The sequence below is a fragment of the Melanerpes formicivorus genome, unplaced genomic scaffold (genome assembly GCF_026170545.1).
Source record: "Melanerpes formicivorus ecotype bairdi unplaced genomic scaffold, bMelFor1.0.p_v2 SCAF_21, whole genome shotgun sequence".
Taxonomy (NCBI): Eukaryota; Metazoa; Chordata; class Aves; order Piciformes; family Picidae; genus Melanerpes; species Melanerpes formicivorus.
In genome coordinates, this window is record NW_027142373.1 from 3,007,247 (window position 1) to 3,028,592 (window position 21,346).

The window sequence follows — 21,346 nt, forward strand, 5'->3', positions numbered from 1 at the left end:
AGGTGAGCAGTTGATAATACTCAGGTTTTGAGTACCACTTGGGAAGGGGGATAGCAAGCGGAGACTTGCTGGGAAATCTATAATGAAAAAGGCCTTTAGGTTTTTCAAGCTGATCATGGGACATCACTACTGTGGGACATAAAGCTAAATGAAGCTGCGCATCTGGTGCTTAAACAATTCCCTCCAAACAAGCTCTACCTGGGCATGGAGTTGCAGGGGCTGAGCACTGCAGCCCCCGCAGCATGACACAGAGCCAAGGGGAAGCTCATTGTGCAACCCATCCTTTGCAGAGAAGAGACAGGGCACAGACTGCAGCTCTGGCTTTGAGGAGCCTGTTGCTCTGCTGAAGCTGCCAGCACTCGTGTTGTCCCAGGCAGCAAATGCATTTGAGGGTGAGCATCTCTTATCACAGTTCCCATGCTGGTGACTGGTTTGTCCTGTTGATTGACAGCTGTGATAATGAGGTTATTGTGAGGAGGCAATCAGTGCACAGAAATGTTTTTATGTCTTGTGGTCTGGGATCTTGGGCTTTTTGTGCCCAGAGAGGCTCTGTCTCTAGCTGGCTGGGCCAGAGCAAAGGCCAGAACATGAAATGACTGTACAAGAAAAACCACTCTTGTTTTCTCATCTCTGCATTAGGTGTTCAGTTTGCTATAGCCCTTGCAGAGCTGTTTGCTGTAGTATCAAGACAGGATTTCCTAAGCCTTTTAATGTACCTTTGGAGTGAAAATACCTGGGGAGAAAAGCAAGTCCTTTAGCCCCTGTGGGCAAATTATTGTTCACAGATGCTCCATTTCTAAGTAGATTCCCTTTGCTTCTCACTCTGTCCACGTTCACTGAACTCTGTTGACTTAGCCCCTGGGTTTCATGCAGCTGGCTTATCACACTACAGTCCCCCAGGAGCCTCGAGTTTGGCTCTTGGCTGATCCCAGAACGAAACACTGAGAAAGGGATCTGACGACTAGGCAAGAGTGTTGTGGAGGAAGAGGGCAACATTCTGGTCACAGGGCTTGGCAAACCCAAAAGTTTTCTACCTGTATCTTTCCCCTTTTATTCTCTATTTTTCTGTGGAAGATTGTTTTACAAAGCACCACTGTCATGATGCAAACCCCTTGTTTTCTTTCTCTCTTCCCACTGATCCTCCCGTTATGCACCTGTGAGTTGCAAAAAAAAACCTAAACCCACACCAGCAGTGGCCAGCAGTTCAGGGGCAACATCCACCAACACGAAATGCCATGAAATGTATTGAGCTGGCATTCTCTGGTGGTCTGTGTTCCTGCTGTGGGGCAGAGCTGATGGAAGCACCTGGCTCGCTGGATTTCAGTGTGAGTATGAATGTGTGGTGAACAGGAACCACAAATCCCGGAGGTAGAGGAATGTGCTGGGGGTGGTCCAGGCTGGAATTGGTATAATTTTGAAGGCTAGAACTCACTTCATGTCTCAGCTGTGAGACTGCCCATGTGTGACTTTGTAATGGCACTGTTTTTCACAAGGATTGGACTTCCCTCTGTGGTATCCAGCCCTGCCTTGGAAATGCTGTGCAGACATTATTTATAGGAAGCTGTGGGGCTCTTCCCTCCATATGTTAATATTTTGGTAGTTGCTAGTTTTCAGCCATATCCAAGAAGGAAAAATTCTTTTCTGGATAGAACTAATGGTTCAGCTCATCCCTGACTTTCTGCATGACCCAAGATCCTAAACCCCAGATTAATCCTGGACCAGACATACACAAACTTGCAGCAGCTGCAACTTAGACTGAGCTGATTTTATTAACATTAGTTACTGAAATATGCTTAACCTGATAAGGCAGCTCCTCTGCTCACCAGTGCTGCAGTGTCTCTCAGGCAGAAGGAACTGAAAACATCTGGTTCCTCTTTTGGTGAAGAGCCAGGAGTCTGCCAAGGAGTGAAAAATAAGCTGAGCACTGCAGCGTCACTGAAGTGCAGAGTCATGGGAAATGGACCAATGCATCTCTCTCTTGTATCCATGGTGGCCCAGGGACTGCCAGGGGCTGGGAACTCAGGGTCTGTCACACTGTGCTGCCACCATGCAGCCACAGGTGACTATGGAAGATGGTAACTTAGCTGGTGTGGCACTTCAGTGTCTCTGGCACTGCAAGAGGTCCCAGATCACTGAAAGGCAGCAGAGTCACTGAGCCCCAGATCTGCATCAACTGGGTCTTGTGACAACAGCCAAACGAAGCAAGCAGTTCAGCTCCTGCTCTTTAGAACCTTCTTCTCTCTCTGGCAAACTCACTGAGCCTTGATGGAGACACCATAGCTGTCAGTGCCAGAGGACCGAGTCAAGGCCACCTTATTCCTGATGAGTGTGTTTCCCCCAAGGACAGCCAGCTGATGGCAGTGATAGCATTTGGCTAGATGACCAGCTCTGGTCAAGCAGCTCCATCTACTAGATATGTACTACATGGAGATGGCACTGGGTGATAAAACAAAGAAGATTAATGGCCTCAGATGTAATTCTCTAAATAAATAAAACTTTGATGTGCAGTGTAATTTAAACAATCTATCTCATATGCAGTTTGGGAGCCTGAGGTATATCGGAAGTCTCAATGAACAAACATTTGCTGTGGCACAGTTTGATGTCTTTCAGGGATAACAAATGAAAGAGACTTGCTTTTAGCTTCCATGTCTCTCTTCACCCCAAGTTTTGGTGTCTTACCCCGAGTTTTGGTGTCTTCCTGAACTGTAGATCTGTTCATCTGCTGAAAACTAGGGCTGGAGACAGGAGAGTACTTCTGTGGCCTTCTGAGAAAGAGATCATGAAGTGCAGCAGGAAAGAATGCCTGTGCTGCACTAACAAATCAACATTTTTATCAGAGAAATTTGCTTTTGAGACAGAAAATTGTCTGGTTTAGAACAGAAGAAGGAGGATCAAACATCCTACAAGTTCCAGCCCATCATATGTTCCATGGACATGTTATCAGCCTAAACACTGCCCTGGATTTGCCAACCTCCATCAGCACAGATGTGCTTTGGGCACAGTGTGCTCATTGTCCCAAGACAGTGCGAAGGGAGTTCTTGAGTGATGTCTTGTTATATAGATGTTGCTGCTAGAAGCAAATTCTCTCAGCGAGTAAGTGCAGATTGTTTTTGTTATTGATTGCCAGGGTCTCTGCTTCATTGAGACCACATGGCTCACTTTGTTTTGGTAGCTGCCTTTCATTAAAACTGACAAAGAGGTACCAGCCTTTGAAAAGATGAGTCCGGAGAGTCCCCTGGGCAGCGTTTCCATGCTGTAAACTGATACTGGCACGTCTGATCCACAGATGCTTTTAACACACTAATAAAACAAAAGCCTTCCTTCTCAGGGTGGTCTTCCACACTACAAAGCTTTCTGGTTTTGTCCCTACTTAACAGGCCAGACCCCAGGAAGCAGAGAGAACCTGCAATTTCTCCTACCTTCAGCTGTGCTCCCAGGACTTGCTCCTGTGTTGTAAACTGCAGAGAACAATTCCTGTGTCTATAGTTTTTCAAGGTGTGTTTTGCTGCTACACTGAGGGCTCAGGATGTGTTTTATATTCATAGGGGGTGTCTGTATTGGTTTTTAGTATTCCTGAGACTGGCACTCAAAACTTTCATCCTCATTTCAGTAACCAGTCCTACTCCTCTCCTGTTCTTGCAGCACCTGACTTCACGAGGAGCCAGTCAGAGCTCTGCTTTAACATACCAACCAGAAGATTTTTGTTTTGGTGTTGTATCTGAAGATAGCTAAAAAAATTTAGATCTGAGGCATTTCCTATTAGGAGCCATCATGAGTAGAAATGTTTGACCTCAATATGTCTGTGCAACAGCTCCTGATCTGTGAAATGGGAATGCCATCTTCTCTCATTTTGCAGGGGCTTTATGAAGATAAATTAATCTTTGCAGAGCACTCAGATGTCAGAGTGATGAACACCACAGAAATGCTCGGGGAGAAATAAATAGTTCTGTCTACAGAGCAGGCTGTTAGTAGTAGCCGTAAATAAGACATGAAGCTACACTTTGATCGGGAAGACTAAAGCAGACATTGAATGGCTGCTGATACACTGAGTAGCATCCAGCCTGTGCCCTGAACAAATCCAGACCAGTGGGAAATGCTGGGTGATTAAAGGGATATGTTCACACAAGCAAAGAACAGCACCAAAGTGAAGTTGTGCCCATGAGGTTAGTACAGGCTTTTAACTGCTTCAGGATGCTCTGTTCTGCAACCTTGCTGTTAGCCGTGGGTGAAATATCAGCCACCAGTGAGTGTGAACTGTTCTTGTCATGGCCAGCTGATTCTTTTCCTTTCCTCTGCCAACAAGTTATGTTACACAATGTTTGGGCTAAGACCTTAAAACCGTGTTGGATGAGTTAAAACCAGGTTGGATGAGGCCTTGAGCAGCCAAGTCTAGTTGAGAGGTGTCCCTGCCCATGGCAGGGGGGCTGGAGTAGATGAGCTTTGAGGTCCCTTCCAACCTCAGCCATTCTATGATTCTATGTCATGAAAACATGTTTAGAGCTGAAATTCACAAAAGATGTGTTCTTCACTCCTGCTCAGGTAAAGCAGCAGTCAGTAAAGCCCTCCTGCCCCTGCAGCCACAAGGAGCAGTCAGTTTGCTGCAGCAGAGACTGATGAGTGAATGTGTTTGCATCTCTCTGGTGCAGCATGGAGCTGCTTGGCTCCACCTTAGTTTAAGCTCTGAGGTGCCTGAGAGATGTGCACTCTTTCCCCTGTCCATGCCCTCATCCTGCACAGCCCACCTCTAAAGGCCAGGCTACATATTTTGCACTTGAATTTGCTTATGTAATCTGTTGTGTCATTTTAAAATTTTTATTACTGGTCATTTTGAGAAGGGCTACATAGATTTGGGGCCCAGCATATTTTTGTAATGTTTTTGACAAAGGTGCTTTAATCATGGACTCACAGCTACTGTTATAAGACACCTTCAGAGCTTGATATGAGAAACCTAATGATAAAGTTGCAGTGCTGAGCGAAAAAAACCCTGCTTTCCAGAGAGGGATGCATGCAGTGCTTGACTTATTGTCCCTCAGGCTTTTGGAGAGGAGCTCAGAAAATCCCTCCAAATGCAGTCTCGTTAAGTACCCAAAATGTAACCTACGGATGGCAGAGAGGTTGCAAGGAGCTCATCTCTAGAGAGAGCAATGGTTAAGTCCCCTGAAATGTCTTCATGCTATAATTGCATGCCAGAGAGTTAGGTCCAACTTCATTATAGGCCCAAGAAATTGATGCTAATGGGGCCTCAGCCAGCCCCATCCTGCCTTCATTGCTCTCCTCTGAACTGAGACCTTCTGTTGGGAGCCCTTTCCTTGACCCATGCTGTTTGATCTGCCAGGCTGCCTGCCATATTCCTGAGGATAGCAGGCAAGCAAGCACTCTGCTCTTATTAAGGCTAGTGGGGATCACAGGGAGAACAGACCCCCATGGTCTGCTCCACAGTGTAGAGTCTGAAGAGCTGCTTCCATAATTGCTAAAATAAGCCTCTCTGCAGACACCTGGGGTCTTGTTTCTGGAGAGTAGGAGCAGGGGTTGAGCTGAGCCTGCTCCACCCAGAGCAATGCTCCTGTCCTGCTGAAGTTTGGATCTGACCTCCTCACCTCATCCAGGGATGCAGGGAAGGAGAGAGCAAGGAAGAAGCTGCAGAAAGCTCTTAAGAGGCTGTAAATGCAGTCTGCTTCATGCCCCTCTGCAGTCCTCAGCTCAGCAGCCCCACATTTTCCCTGAGTTCATCCTATCTCAGGCTCCTCTTGACTTCCCCCTCAAAAACATCATGGGAGGAAATTGCAGTTGGGAGAGAGTTCATTCTGCATTCTTTGTCCACTTCGCCCTACCTCAGAGTCTGTCTTTGCCTACTCTAATTGTAAGATCTCTGGGGCAGGGATGCTTCACTCTCGGTGTTTCTGCAGAAACTGTCTTAATTAGGGATCATTCTTGGCTTGTTCTGTCATAATAAAAGGGAGTCATAATAACACTGCAGTAACTCAAGCTAGTCTCCTTGCATTTGCTTCAAAGGAGGCACTCCAAAATAAGATGAGAGTGGATGAGATGAAGATCAGACCAGCTGTAATTACTAGTCTGCAATATCTCATTTTGAAGCAGAGAAGTTAGGTGCAGTAGTAACTTGGCTGGTTATTACTGATGGGGAAAAACTCACACAAAAGGTATTTTGACTTAAGTATCTGCACAAAACAGCCACCAATAATCATCAGAGAGAGCATGATTAAAGGCTCTTGAAGCATGATTGGAGTTGCCAGTTTCCATGAGACAATTAAGATGCGGGTTTGGTATATACATTCTGGTGATCTCATTATTTTCATTATTAATTAGTCTCTGTTCTTCACATTTCAGCTCCAGTTTCTTATCATTAGGGTGACTAGCCTGTGAGTGATGCCTTAGTGAGAGTCAGAGGAAGGATTCTGCCTCTGGAACAGCAGAGGAGGTGCCACCCTTTGTTCAGAACTGCTCCAGAAGGAACTGCAGTGCTTTGTATGAGGCCAGCAGGTTGCCCTGCCATAAACCCTTTCAACAGTATACCCTGCCCAGCCTTTTCTGGCCAGAAGCCCCTGCCTCCAGCAGGCACTCTGGCTGTTCCTGGAAGCCAGCAGCGATTGTGATTGTGATTTAGGCACTCAGCTTTGCATTTAGCAATCTTCTTCTTAGTATCCAAATATTAATATTTTGAACAAATGCCCTCTGTGGGATCAGGCAGTGCCAAGCACCTTCTGCCTGTGTAGCCATCTCTTTTCTTTCCTGTGGGAATGGGGATAAAAGTCTACTCTCCATTAATGGAAAGGTAACTGTCACTATCCTAACCTCAGCCCCTGGACAGGACTCACAAGCAGACACATTCTGCAAACAACACGGTGTGCAGGTAGGCATATCACAGATGAGATTTAGGGAAAAACAAGATGAATTAATATGGGAACTGAGTGTGAAGGAGAGCCCTGCCATTTCCAGGGGTCACATCTGCCTTTGTATGGCACCCAGTTCTTCTTTGTTCAGCAGAGGGAACTTTTCGTTTTCTTTGGTTGGTTGTGTAAAGGGTCAGGTTCAGGGGATTGCTTTACGCTCTGCATGTAAGAATGAGGCTAAGGAGTTTCTTTTGCTTTTGGAACAACAATACTTCACACTCAGAAGTCACTGTGATGAAAATAGGGCAGGTTCAGGTGACTAGGAGATGGGTTTGAGTGAAGCCTGAGACAGTGGCTTTGTCATTGCTCACTTTGGTCTGTTTCTTATCATTTCCTTATCTCTGCCCCAAGTACCTCCCGGGCCTCTCTGCTCTCTGGAAAACTCCCTATCTTTGGTCTTGGTGAAGTCTAAAACATTTGAGGATAAAGTGCTTAACTGATCGTTCAGTCAGCATCTCTGTAACTCTGTATTGTACAAGCGCTTCACTAAAGCACTCCAGAAGAGCTTTGCATAACATTCCTGGAATATCCAGAGTTAACTTCAAAAGCAGGTTTGGGAATGCAGCCTGATCCAATAGCAGGGTAAGGACTGGGGATTCTTTCCAAGTTTTTCAGTGTCATTCTGGTTGGGAGGAAAGCACTCAAAGGGAGGTGTTTCCTTCTGTGTGTGATGCTCAGTGAGAACTGACACTCAGTGAGGGCAGGGCTTGGCTCCTGGACAGGAGCTTTGCAGACAATGTTTGTTCAAATACCACCCTCTGCCTTTGGGTCCTCTACTGCAAAGCTGCAGTAACAGATTCCATTTAATTTTTTATTAGCACAGTAAACACAATTCTTAGGGGGCGTTGTGAAAAAGGAAGTTACACAACTTCTAAGAAGTGAAGTGAATTTAAAATAACAGTGTGAGTGTGGTCAACCTTTTGGTTTTGCTTTGCTTTATCTTGTAACTGAAGGGATTCAAATCAAGGACGAACCAGACGTCGCTGCCTAATGAGGCCTGCTTTGCTTTGTAGCACCCTGAGGGTGTTTTAGATTGGCATCACCAGCATGGGGAGGCCCTGCATGTGTTTTATAATTGCCCAATTGTAGGAATGAAAGCACACGGGACAGGAGAGGTCATCCTCAGCAAACCCTGGTGTCCCCAGAGACTATCCCCATCCAGGGACCCAACATCTCACTGTCCTCAGGGATTCTGTCCTCCAGGGAATCCCCTTCACTTGGTGAGTCATTGGAAACCTGAAATCACTCTGTAAAATTTCCCCCACTGGTGTGGAAGATGTGGTCCTCACAGACCCAGCACCTGCAGCAAGCAGCTGATTGTCCCACAGCCTGGTGAGTGCACCTGCCTGGGGAGTGGGGGGAGCCATGATTCACCTGCCCTCATCCAGATCTGCTCAGTACCTCCTCCATCCCACCACACCATTTCTGAACAGGACTTTTGCTGCCCTGGGTTTGAGCAGATATAGATGGAGATGTTTAGAATCACTCTAGGTGATTCACATTTCCTCTGGTTTTCCTCTGACAGCAGCTCTTTGGGAGCACATAGATGTGGTGCTGAGGGACATGGTTTAGTGGTGGACTTCACAGTTTTGGGTTAATGGTTGGACTTGATGACCATAACGGTCTTTTTCAACGTAAAAGATCCTATGATTTAATTCCCCAGGAAGCTCTGCTATCAGTCGTTACAGCTAGTTTTAGATAAAACTGAAGGATTAGGACTAAAACCACCAGCAGGGTCAGGAAGATCTCACTCACCCCACCCAGCTGGAGGAGAGCGTTTCTCACAGGAGGACCCAACCACAACCAACCCTGCGGGACAGGGGCGACATTTGTGTCCCTGTCCACCCACCATGCAGCTCTGATGTCACGGAACCCCGGGAGCTACACCCTAAACCCCCTCCTCCCCCTCGTTGCGTAGCAACCGCGGGCCGGGCCGCGCGCGCCTCCGCCAACTGTTGCCCGCCAAACGGGGACGCGCCTCCACCGCCTTCCTCCCGCCTCCTCTGCGGGCGGGACCGGGGCGTGGGGACGGCGGTGTCGTCCCGGAGCCGGGCCAGGTACGGGAAGCCCAGGCGGGAGCTGCGTGTGAGGTGAGAGGGAAGTTTCGGGGTGGTGTTGGGGGTTTGCACGCTGCTGCCCCCGGGGCAGGCTCTCTCCTGAGGGGCAGAGCCGGAGCTCGCCCTGGGGACTGCGGCATGGGGGAAAAGGGATCTATGGGGCAGCTCCGCGAAGGCGGTAACGCTCTTGGCTGTGGAATTCCACCGGAGTCGTGGGTTTGGGTTGAGGAAGAGGGGGAAGAGCATCTCTGTGCCCTTTCTGTTGCGGTACCAGCGCGTTGATGGTTGCACGGAGCGGCTGGGAAGGCAGGAAATAAGGCAGGTAGAGTGAAACCCGGCGCGGCTCGTGTTTCGTGGTGTTCTTTTTTTTCCCTTTCTTGTTTGCCTAAGGAGGTTGTTTTCACCCCACAGTGATTTAGGCGGAAAGGTTGGAGTCACTGTGGAGGTGAGAAGGTCCTGGAGAGGTTTGTCCCTGGGGAAAATGGAAAGCTGCAGGGTGAATGGGGGTGTCAGGGAGGAAGGGGGAGGGGGGTCCTCTGCATTGCTGAGCCTCCTGGCACTCGGGTCTGGCACCGGGTGATGCCCAAATCCCTCGGCTTTAAATCTTCCGAAGGGAAGGAGGAGAAAAGAGTGTTTTTCAGGGTGAGCCCCAGCATGGGACTCGTCCTGTAATTGTTTTTCTGGTGAAGGGTTTGGGTTGCAGTCACCGTTGACGGTTTTTAGTACCCAGCGGTGGTTCTGAGTGCGTTTGCTGTCTCTGGGATGCTGGTGACAAAGGCAGGAGAAAATGACTCGCGGTTGGTACGTGGCTGTCACGACAGCCACATCTGTGACTCTAGATCTTGGAAGGCTTTTCCATCCTCAGTGCTTCTTGCGTAGCCCTCGTGTGGGACCCGTGTGGCTCTGCTTGGTGTCTGAAGTGGCCCTGCCTGATGAACCGAGTGGAGTCAGGCCCCTGCTTTATGTGCCTAAGAGAGCAGCTCGCAGGAGAGAGCTTCCTCTGAAGCTTTCCGCACTGGGAAACAGGAGATGGTAACAGTTCTTAGTCTGGAGTTGTTTGTGGTGTCTGGAATGGAGATGGACAATTGTGCTTTTCTAGTAAGCAGAAATCACCTATGGCAGAGAACCCAGGACAGGCAAATGCTGTGCTGTGCCCTGCTAGTGCTGGGGTTTGGGTGGCAGTTGAGTGTTGCTGCTTTGGTAGTAGCACTAATCTTCGTTTGTTCTGTCAGATTTATGAGGTGAGTGGCTTTGGGGGCACAGATAACAGTTTGGTTTAATGTCCTTTGGCTGATTTAACTACTTATATTAAGGAGGAGGGGCAGATGGTGGACTTCATGGTACCCCTGTTCAAGCCCTTTTGCAGTACAATTTGTCATTTTTTGCATCCCTTTTGATGTTCTGCCATACCTGCTCCACTTCAAAATAGTCTTACTCTAGACAGATGCCATATATTGAATGTGGGGTTGCTCCCCAGTAATGGGACTGGATCTCCCTTCCTTGGTTCTCAGTAAGATGTAAAGTGTGAACTTCAGTGATGAGAGTGATTTTTATGCCTGTGGCCCTTCTGATTTTTGGAGAGGGGAGAGTAACATGGTGTCACCACCAGGCATGTGCATTAATGTGGCATATTAATCATACAAGTGGCTACAGAAGGATATAGCAGAAATTCTGCTGGCTGTTTGGAGAGGAGCTTGAGCTGTTCCCAATGCTAGATGTGGTTGTCTTCTAGCATTTTTAAAACCTCTTTTAATGGGCTTAATTTAACTGTTAACTTGAAGAATCCCTGCAAACAGCAGCAAATCTCCCAGAAGCCACCTGACATGCAGATGTTTCTCAGCTGTGGTCGCCTTGTCAGGGCTTTTACCCCCACGGTGGCTGAGGGATCTCGGCCATGTGCAAAGGCTGCAAAACAAAACCGTTCTCATGCCAAAACAGCATTGGGAAGGGAATAGCTCTGTCTCAGTTATTGATTAACCAGCCCTGCCACATGAGTTGAGCACACCTCGATCTTAACTCTTTCAGTCTTTGGAATGCAGTGTCCTAGTGGAGTATTTTTAATGTTTATGAAACTAATCATGGGTTGCTGCAGAATGAACCACTATCTAAGCATTAATTTTCTGAGATGCTCACCCTGTTTGGGTAACTGACTCCTTAAATTCTGAACTGCAGTGTAATAATTCAGCTCCTTTTGTTCTTTCCGTAGTCATTTAGGTGATCATTGCCCCCAACATCAGACAGGCTCTGTGAGTGCTTCTTGACAACACAGCACAGCTAATGCTGCTAGGTAGCAGCAGGGCTCTCTGGATATGGCTTTGCTTTGAATCTTGTTTTCAGTGTGCAAACCAATGTTGTTGTAAATTATTTCCACTTGGTCCCTATCTGTTTTGTCTGTGCAGGTTCAAGGGTAAGAAACATCTCCTGCCCGTGCAGAGTTGTGCACTCTAAAATAAGCCCTGTTTTGTGTTTCACCATCTAAGTGAAAAAACACAGTTTGTTTGACTGTGCCAGAGTTTACGAGCCCTGGGTTCTTAGTTTGTGTTTGTCACGTGTTGAGTGCTGTGATGTGCTTGGCAGCTACCATTAAGTGTGTTCACTTTGTAAGAAAACAAAAGAGCAGGTATGTCAGAGCCTTTCTTCCAAAATTCCATAGAATGCCTTTTATAAAACATAAAATGTTTATAAAACCAACAGTGCTTGCAAACCTTACTGGGTAAAAGCTGCAGTTCCAGTTATTCCTGCAGCAGAGATGACTTAACCTGTGCTTTGCCCAGCTACCAGCTGACAAATAGCCAAGGTCCTGGAGCTCCTTCCTCCTCCTAATGAGGAGCTCTTCAGAGCTATTTCAGTATTTCTTAAACATGAAGTAAATTAGTTTTTAGGCTTGTCTGCATTCAGACCAGCCAGTGAGCTCTGGGAACTGTTTCCTTATTCACCAGAGCAAAGCCACATCCTTAAATGCTTTCCCTCTGGATGCCAACGTAAACTACTCATCAAGCAGAGCTGGGTTTCTCGCTGTGCTGGGGAAACTCGAGATGTTTCTCTATCACTTGGGGTCTGAAAGTGTTCCCATTCTCCAGCCATGGCTCCCCTTTGGACACTGCAGTGTAACCTAAGCCAGGTGGGTGAGAAAACAGAAATATGATTTGTGAGGCAAAGCTCTTGTTTGCTTTGGGGTTTTTTTTAATGTCTTTATTTCCTCATCTTTGCTGGAAGCCAGGCACTATAGAAAAGAAATACAAATATTATCATTTCCAAATTCTTTGGGGAAAGCAAGTTTGGCCAGGGCTCCTGCAAATAATGAGCTTAGACACTGGCAGAACTGTTCCTGCTTGGGTCAACTTCTTCCTGTTCTTCACAGCTCATACCTAATGGTACTTGTGGAGGTACCAGGAGTCCCCTCTTCCTCAGCTTGCTGTGAGCTGGAGCAGCATCACTCAGTCTTCTCAAGGAGCTCTTCACCCATGTGCCTGCAGCACCCACAGGCAAGGATGATGCAAGTTTTTTGCTATTTACTGACTACTGGACTGGGTGACCTTGAGGCTTCTCAAGGAAAACAAGTTAGCATGTGAGCTCAGCTGTCTCCTGTGTTGCAAAAAGCATCTCGTAACTTCAGCTTGGTTAATGAAGGAACTGAACTGAGAAGCAAGTGCTGTGCTTTAGGCCTAAAATAAAGGCATTGCTTTGCAAGCAGCCTCCAGCTCTCTTTGAGGTGGTGTAGACATTCAGCTGTAGCATGGCTTCAGAAGAATGTCATCTGATCTCACCTCTGAACCTTGGTCTTAAGGCTGGTCTGTGCTGGGGTGTCTTTGGAGTGTCTGTCACCATGAGCGCTGCAGCTCTGGGTTTCCTGTGTGTGAGGAACATTGTGACATCTGGCCTGTGGCTGGCTGTGTGGTGCCCAGGGCACAGCAATCTTCATAATTCTGTCACCAGCTGTGCATGCCAACATAAACACCATGAGGTAGCAGAGCCACCTTCACTGGCCCCATTACCCACAGGAGCAGGTTCAGTGGGCAGGCCTCAGCCTCAGTCCTAGGGAACTATCCCTGCTAAAAGTTTGACATTTTCCTCCCTCCCTGTTACTGCTGTTCTGACTTTTAAAATAGAGACTGTCTCATCTCAAGGCAAAGGCTTCTCAAGAGGGTTAATTATCTCACATTTATTATCTGCTGTGCTGATCTTTTTAGGCAAATATGAATAATGATTTTTTTTTCAGTCGTATGCCAGCTTCTTTAAACCAAGGGCTGCAGCACCCCATATCCATGCTGCAAAAATGATGCCAAGTTGACCACAGCTCATTCCAACAGACAGACCTGAGTGCCCTGGCTGGAGGAGGGGGTAGCAGGCAGGTACCTGCTGGGGGCTGTCCCAGCAGTTTGCTGTATGGGAAGGGCTCTGGTAGCAGTCTGCAGAGGTCTGGCAGCTTGCAGTCAAAAGCATTTCACAGTCTAAATGTTGCCAAAGATTTTTAGATAATTAGGTCTCATTCTCACTCTCAATGGAGTGGACAGCCTAGGATTTCCTGAGTGGCCCTTGTGCCATTCTTATGGGATATCTGCACAGTGCCACTTTGCACCTCTCTTTCTAGCTATGTAAAAGAGAATGGGAGCTGCCTTGCAGCTCAAAGTGCCCTGATCAGTGTTAGAACAAGGTGCCAAACAGTCTGGTGGGGTTTATTCTGAACTCTGTGCTGGTTTCATACATGCTGAAGGTGAAGGGAAAGTACTTTTGTTCCCAAGACTGCAGTCTTGGATGTTTTTCCTTCTGCAGAATGTTGCTCCTTGTTTTGAGGCCCTGGCACAGTGATCTTCATCATTCTGTCGCCAACCGATGAGTGTCTGATAGTCCTGTAGTGGGAAGCAGCTCACAGAGTGAGGGACGCAACTTCAAAGCAATGGGAAAGAGCCTTTTTTCTCCGAGTTGGTTTTGGTTGGGTTTTTTTTTTAACTCTCTTCAGAAGATCAAATTAGCAGTCTGCTAAAGTCTTTTAATGTTAAAACTTTCAGAGCATAAGCAATGACCTGTGAAAAGGAGTGCTTGGATCTAGACCCTGTGCATGACGAGGTCTGGCGTGTCTATTAGGGCCAATTAAAGTGACAGGTACCAGAGTGTAAACACTCCTGACTCCTGCCGTTCCCTGCCTGGCTCCAGCCTGCACCTCACTTTGAACTTCCTATCCAGAGCACAAAGCAGCCTTTCAGAACCTCTCTGCTCTCAGCTCGTGTGGTTCGGTGTGAATAGCCCAGAAGCTGAAGCTTGGTCTTTTGATCACAATGTGTTGTCCTTGAGCTGCAGGACGGTTTGAGATACAGTGCCGGGAAGGAGCCGGCGGCCAGCAGCGCGCTCAGCACAGGCGCAGCTTGCCCTCTGCCTGAGGATCTTCTGCAGCTTTCCAGGATGCTGTCCAGCACTCCATCCCGGGTTTGGATCGGAGGAATAAACTTGCCCTTAGAAGTCTCTCCAGTACCCACAGCAGCAGTGTGTGAAAATTTGCCTTTAACTGAGCTTTAAATAGTAGATTTGAGTAAGTTTGAGTAACTCTGCAGTCAGAGGAAGTTACTGCATTGAACAAACAAACTTGTGGCCCTAAAATAGCTTCTTATATGACCAGCTTAGTGTACTCTGCACACAGATCTTGCACTCGGTGACTTTAAACTCATCTGCAGGGGGAACTTGTTCATCCATGCTGCAGCAGGAGATGGAGCAGTGTCTATGCCTTCCTCCTTCCCCCATCAGCCTACCTGCTGCTGTGCAGCCCCTGCTCTTGCCTTGTGCTCGGCTGCAGTGGCGTGGGCGAGAGCTCAGCCTCCTCCGGGAAGCAGAAGCGTGGTCTCACTTGGTGCTTCTGCATTTTCCTCTTACGTAGTTTCTCCTGTTCCTGGTCAGATCAAAGGGTAGATCAGCAGCTCTCCACCTCTGCCTGACAACTGAAAGGAAAGGAACTATGTTGGGGGAGAATCTGCTGTACAAGAAGTTCGTAGCCCAGTGGGTGTAAATGGAGCAGTGTTTCTGAACACATGGGTGAGAAATACTTCACACTCTTCGTTGTTACCCAGCAGTTAGCAGAGCACTTGCCTTCAGCTGCAGTGGCTGCTGAAAGAGAGCCTGGATGTTCTCTCTGATAGATGTGCAACAGTAAGTGACATTTCATCTGAGACCACCAAGCCTGGTACACCTCTGTGTGGTACCTCTTCCCTTTTAGTTGTGGTGAGGTGACTTTTCCCGCACTTTGCTGGGAAGAAACAGGATGGGGAGGGTGCAGGGACGCAGACTTGTGTCTGTCCCACAGCCAGCAGTCAGCTTGTGGAGTGGGGGCAGGTCTGGGGCACAGTTCTGGTGAGGGCAGTGCCTGTGGATGATGTGCTTGTGGCATTTCTTGTTTCTGGTCGTGTGTGACGGTTCCAGCATTTGGTAATCTAATTGCCCCAGTGGTGGCAGACGAGGATCCTCTTTTCTTCCCTGTCTCCTCTGGAGTACTGAGAGGCTGTCTAAATGTCAGGGGTGCTGGTGATTTGGCTGTGATGGTAGCGAATTTTAACTAGGCTTGCTCCTCAGCATGAATGTATTGATGCAGGCATGTCATGGAGCCTGTCTGTCAGCCAAGTTGCTCGCTTTCAGCTGCTTTATGTGCATATTTTAGGGACTGCTTCCAACCTGGGAAAGCCTAGGAAGGTCACTGCAGGGCAAGGCAGAGTTCTATTCCCATACCCACCTAATGCTGACGCTGCTTTCCTGCCCCACAAGAATCAGGAGGAATCCATGGGAATCTCTGTCTCCTGGCTGCTGTTTGAGGTGGCTGTGCAAAGGCAAGGCCGTGTTACTCATCTGGCTTCAATGCAGCCACACAATTGCCTCTTTCGAGGAAGGGAATTCATTAGTTTCTGTGGAGTGGCCTTGGATCTTCGGGCAGCAGGTGCTTCTATACAGCAAACTGTTGCTGAATATTCAGCAGCCGCTGCAGGAGCGTCTGGCCGACTGCCTGGGAAGCACTTGGAGCTATCTTGAGCATCCGATTAGATAAAGTGCAAAGTACTTAGTGCTTTAAAGCTACCCGCAGCTATGTTGTGTCGCTGGCATTTTAGCGTTCATTATTGTTTTTTTTTCATGTGAATCTTCCCGGATGATAAGCAGCAACTTCATCTCTTTTGACTCACCCAACAGAGAAGGGAGCTGCCTAGCAGAATGACAAATAGTGATTCATATTCAGGTCGTCAGGACCTCATTCTCTTACTTGCTTTCAGCTAATGGCATGTACACTGAAAACAAATGACTCAGGAGAGAAGTGTCCTGGCATTAGCATACTGTTTAAACTGGAGTTAGCTCTTTTAAGGCCACCTGAGTAACACTTGTCCTTGCCAGCCTCTAATTTAGTACATGAAGTGTTGTAGGTATCTGAACTGTGAAGGAATTATTTGAGTGGAGCTGTGCAGTCAGGCTTTTTGTCTCACTGCCCCTTTCCTCCTCCCTCCCTTGCCCCTTTCCTCCTCCCTCCCTTGCCCCTTTCCTCCTCCCTCCCTTGCCCCTTTCCTCCTCCCTCCCTTGCCCCTTTCCTCCTCCCTCCCTTGCCCCTTTCCTCCTCCCTCCCTTGCCCCTTTCCTCCTCCCTCCCTTGCCCCTTTCCTCCTCCCTCCCTTGCCCCTTTCCTCCTCCCTCCCTTGCCCCTTTCCTCCTCCCTCCCTTGCCCCTTTCCTCCTCCCTCCCTTGCCCCTTTCCTCCTCCCTCCCTTGCCCCTTTCCTCCTCCCTCCCTTGCCCCTTTCCTCCTCCCTCCCTTGCCCCTTTCCTCCTCCCTCCCTTGCCCCTTTCCTCCTCCCTCCCTTGCCCCTTTCCTCCTCCCTCCCTTGCCCCTTTCCTCCTCCCTCCCTTGCCCCTTTCCTCCTCCCTCCCTTGCCCCTTTCCTCCTCCCTCCCTTGCCCCTTTCCTCCTCCCTCCCTTGCCCCTTTCCTCCTCCCTCCCTTGCCCCTTTCCTCCTCCCTCCCTTGCCCCTTTCCTCCTCCCTCCCTTGCCCCTTTCCTCCTCCCTCCCTTGCCCCTTTCCTCCTCCCTCCCTTGCCCCTTTCCTCCTCCCTCCCTTGCCCCTTTCCTCCTCCCTCCCTTGCCCCTTTCCTCCTCCCTCCCTTGCCCCTTTCCTCCTCCCTCCCTTGCCCCTTTCCTCCTCCCTCCCTTGCCCCTTTCCTCCTCCCTCCCTTGCCCCTTTCCTCCTCCCTCCCTTGCCCCTTTCCTCCTCCCTCCCTTGCCCCTTTCCTCCTCCCTCCCTTGCCCCTTTCCTCCTCCCTCCCTTGCCCCTTTCCTCCTCCCTCCCTTGCCCCTTTCCTCCTCCCTCCCTTGCCCCTTTCCTCCTCCCTCCCTTGCCCCTTTCCTCCTCCCTCCCTTGCCCCTTTCCTCCTCCCTCCCTTGCCCCTTTCCTCCTCCCTCCCTTGCCCCTTTCCTCCTCCCTCCCTTGCCCCTTTCCTCCTCCCTCCCTTGCCCCTCCCTTCTTCTTTAGGAGTTTCATTTCCTTAGGTGTGGTCTGTAAGCAGCCTGTGCTGGGTGGCATCGTTGAAGGTATGGTCCTGTGAGAAACTGTGATCACTGAGCAATTAGAGCTTCAAATATCTTAGGGCTTTAGTCAGTGAGGTGTTGATGTCTGTATATTGTTTACTAGCAACGTGCCCCGTTTCCAACCTCTTGTAGTAGCCTTTTAAACCTGTACTATTGTTTTAAAGGTGCTTTGTCTATTTTTTTTTTTCCTTACTGGTTATTTGTGTATACCACAGAAGAAAACGTTTTGCTTAATGCATAATTATGAGAGTTGAACTGAAGGCTGGTTTTGCCAGGGGAGTTGAAACCACCTGGATGGTTATCCAAGCCCTGTGCTTTACAGGATTTCTGTGCTGCATATCAGAGATGTTCTGGTGCCTGGAAACCTGCAGTGATTCCCCACCCCGAAGCTTAATAGCCAGGCATGTAGTTTCTACCCACAGCAAAGAGTCATGCAGGCTTCAGCACAACGGGTGGCACTACTCTAGTTTCTGTGCACCTTGCTGAAACAGTGATGTTTAGTCCTGATTGTGGGGGAGAGCTTGAGCACTTAAAAGCATAAATAAGCAGCTAATGCAGCTGCTGGAGCTGAGCCTCCATGGTAGGACTGTTTGTTGTGCTGCTTGCTCTGAAAGGGCAAGGGGTGAGATTTGGCTCACAGGTACTTGGAAGAGCAGCTGAGATGTGTCCTAAACATCCTTTGTTTTTTTTGTTTGCACAGGTCTTTGGGGTAGGCGGCAGATTTGTGGACAGAGGTGGGCTGGCAGTGCAGGATATGGTGTGCTGTGTGACATCTACTTGCCCCATGGTGAAGAACTAGCAGAGAACAGCTGATGGGGAGCTCCTCAGAGGAGCTTGACAGGCTCATGTTCTTCATTTATCTGTTCCTCATCAGTCCCTGAGCTTGAGGATGGGGGCAGCAGAAGGGAGGACCAGCTTTGAGGAGAGGTTCCAAGTCTTGCAGTGATGAATTTCGGAAGCTGTAAAGCAGGTGTTAGGTTTATGCCTCCAAAAGCTCTTTTCTTTTTCCTTTTTTTCTTTTTTCCCATGGGGCTCAGAAGTGCCAGTCTGGGACCAGAGCAACTACACTTGAAAAAAGAATAGCTGGTACTGACCAGCATGGGTGCAGCTCCATCTGTGCCGTAGTTAGAGATCAAGACTAAACACAAATAGATATGTGAAGGTTAGGTTGCCAGAAAGTGACAGGAAAGCAAAGTGAGCCCTTAGCCTCTGTAGATGACACTGCACATTTAATTGCTAATGGAGTTATTTAAAGAGCCTCTAGGCTGCTATTATTAGAAAAAGCAAATGTGTGGTGTTACCTACAGGGAACAAAAAGAGAGTCTTTTGTGATCTTCTTGACCTTTACTTTCGTGTGTTAATTTGTTTAATACCAGTGAGATTTTCCTGCTGCAAAAACTTGCTTAGACAGAGACTTTGCCAAGACCTCTGAATTGGGAGGTAGGGGCTGTGCAAGAGCTTCCTCTTGCCCCCCACCTTGATTTGTGAACTCCACCTTTCTGGGATGCTCTGTGCTCCATGGCTCTTTCCCTTCTGGATCAGACTTTTGCCAGCTGGTGCAATTCCATAACAGTATTAAACTTGTTAAGAGAACCAGGAGTTTTGTGCCTGTGGGGCTTAGCATGCAAGAGGAACCTTTGGGGAAATGTTAGGTAAACATTCCTGGATGCTTTGAAACATCTTAATTGCCCTTAACAATCTTTACTTTTTCAGCACCTGATAACAAAGTCTAATTGCTTGTGAGGATGCAAGGTGCAGGGCAAAATACGAGCTGAAGAACCTACAGCAGGGCCAGGGCAATCTCCACAGCTGGTGTCTGGACCTGCAAGACCACCAGCTCCCCGTGGATGTGGGGTCATGGCCATGCTGAAGGTGCTGTGAGGCTATAAAACTGTCTGGGTCAGGCAGTGTAGCTTTTGTAAATACTGCATGGCGCAGACCAAGAAGAAATCCTTTCGGACACCTCTTGGAGCAGTACCTAGGAAAAGCTTCAGGCTTAATAATGCTGACACAGAAAAGAGGGAGAAGGCTCATACAGATGTGCTTCTTGTTGTAGAGTGCTGAAGTGTCTGAGTGATAACACTTGTGTGTCTTGAGGACCTGTTGAAAGCTCAGCAAGGAGAGCATCCAGATAGCTGCTCAGAGTGTGTACCTGGAGATTCAAATGCTGCAAGCGACTGCTTGAGTGTTCCTGGCTTAACTAGGTTTGAGCAAGTGGGGTTGGCTTGAATCCTCTGTATGTCAGGAGTTGCCACAGTCATAGATTGGTGTTTGGTGGGGCGGGGAGTGGAGGGTGGGACCTACATTTCCAGTAGCAGGCTTTTTGCAGATCTTAAAAGGCTGCAGCATTTGGCTGAGGTGCAAAAAGGCACTGAGAAAAATGGGTGGCCCCAGCATAGAACATCACCAGTTCTGCAAAAGCCTCTGTGGCTCTAGCCTAGAAGTGCCCAGAGGCTACAGAGGTTGACTTGAAGCAGTGCCACGGTGCCAGTGAACTGCTCATCAGAAGAGCAGCTGGTACCTGTGATGGTGCCAGACTGCCAGTGCCTTGGGATTCCTGGGTGGGCTGGCAGTCAGGCCTAAGTGTGAGGTGTATCTGTGAATGAAATGCTTTGTTACTTGTGCCAGTGAGCTAAGCCTTAACTGCCTGAACTTGCTGGCAGCAGTTCAGTGGTGAGACTGCCTGTGAAGCTTGCAGGTGAGCTTTGAAGTGGAGCTGAGAGTCAGAGCACTTGCAGGACTTGTTCTGGAGTCATTGGCTGTTTGTGCTATGCTGGATGGGAACTGTCAAAGCACTATTGTGTTGCTGAGTATCAAAGGACAGAGGAAAATCTTTGGCTTCAATTTTTCAGTTAGGAATTTGTATTTGTCCCTCAGGGATAAAGAAATAGCTTGTCTTGGCCATTGGGAGTGTTCATGGGGCAAGAAGGGGAGGGAGGGGATGAGCATCAAGAGCAAAGCATTGCCGTAATGAGAATGAAGGCTGATTTGAGTTAATACTTAATCAAGACATGTGGTTCTAGGAAGCAGGAACAGATGGCTTTGGCTTCTTTATTCCTGCTCTCTTACATCTTTGATTGTCACCAAGACTTACCATAAATGTTTTAACACCTGCCAACTCTTTTTTCACCTTCTGTATTTTTGCCCATCCTCAAAGAAAGAGTAAACTGTTAGACTCCTCTGGCTTGCTTTTGTTTTATCGGTGCTATTAATGATAGGACTAACTCAGTGACTTCCTGGATTATCTTCTTTCAAAGGGTGTCTCTTTTTTATAATTAAACTTGGAAGGCATTTATTGCTTCCAGCATAGTTTAATAGTAAATTAGGGCAAAACTTACTGCAGTTTATAGCTGGGTGTTGTGTTGCTGTCTCCTATAGAACAGAATTTGAGCCCTTTTGGAAGGTGCAGACTGTGTAAAGCAGGTCAGACTTGTTGTCTGTGGCTTTTATTCAGTATCACTCTTGCTTACCAGGGCATCCAGAGAGTGGATTATTGCTTCTCCTGTGCCCTCGAAGGATGATCTGAATTGACTCCCAATTTTTCTCTCACCAGGGTGGAGAAATCCAGGACTGTGCCTACCTGGACAGCGAGAGCACCTACAGCGAGTCAGAGCTGTTTGCTGATGAGGACACAATGACCCTGGCACATCAGGAGGTTCACCATGAGTCTGACATGGACAGTGCCATCGAGAGTGCCCAGAGCTCCGAGGCCTCTGATGTGTGTCGCAGCGAGGAGAAGGATGGCATGCTTGGTGGCCTCTTCCTGCCTGGTGACAAGTGAGTGGTGGCTTTGCCCCACGGCAGGCCTGTTTTGAGACACGTGCAAAAGAGCTGGGGA

General features: G+C 48.3%; 1 protein-coding gene across 4 annotated transcripts in view; it reads left to right on the forward strand.

Moving 5' to 3' along the window:
• RAB11FIP4 (RAB11 family interacting protein 4) overlaps window positions 1-21,346 on the forward strand; it is a 111,379-nt gene that overhangs the window by 72,095 nt on the left and 17,938 nt on the right. For 2 of the 4 annotated variants that reach the window (XM_068151031.1, XM_068151032.1), the window contains exon 4: window positions 21,062-21,285. In XM_068151031.1, the coding sequence (XP_068007132.1) occupies window positions 21,062-21,285 (224 nt within the window). Of the gene's footprint in view, window positions 1-8,947; window positions 9,002-12,429; window positions 12,454-21,061; window positions 21,286-21,346 lie in introns of those variants that run through there. The other 2 variants (XM_068151034.1, XM_068151033.1) reach the window with 2 other exon arrangements.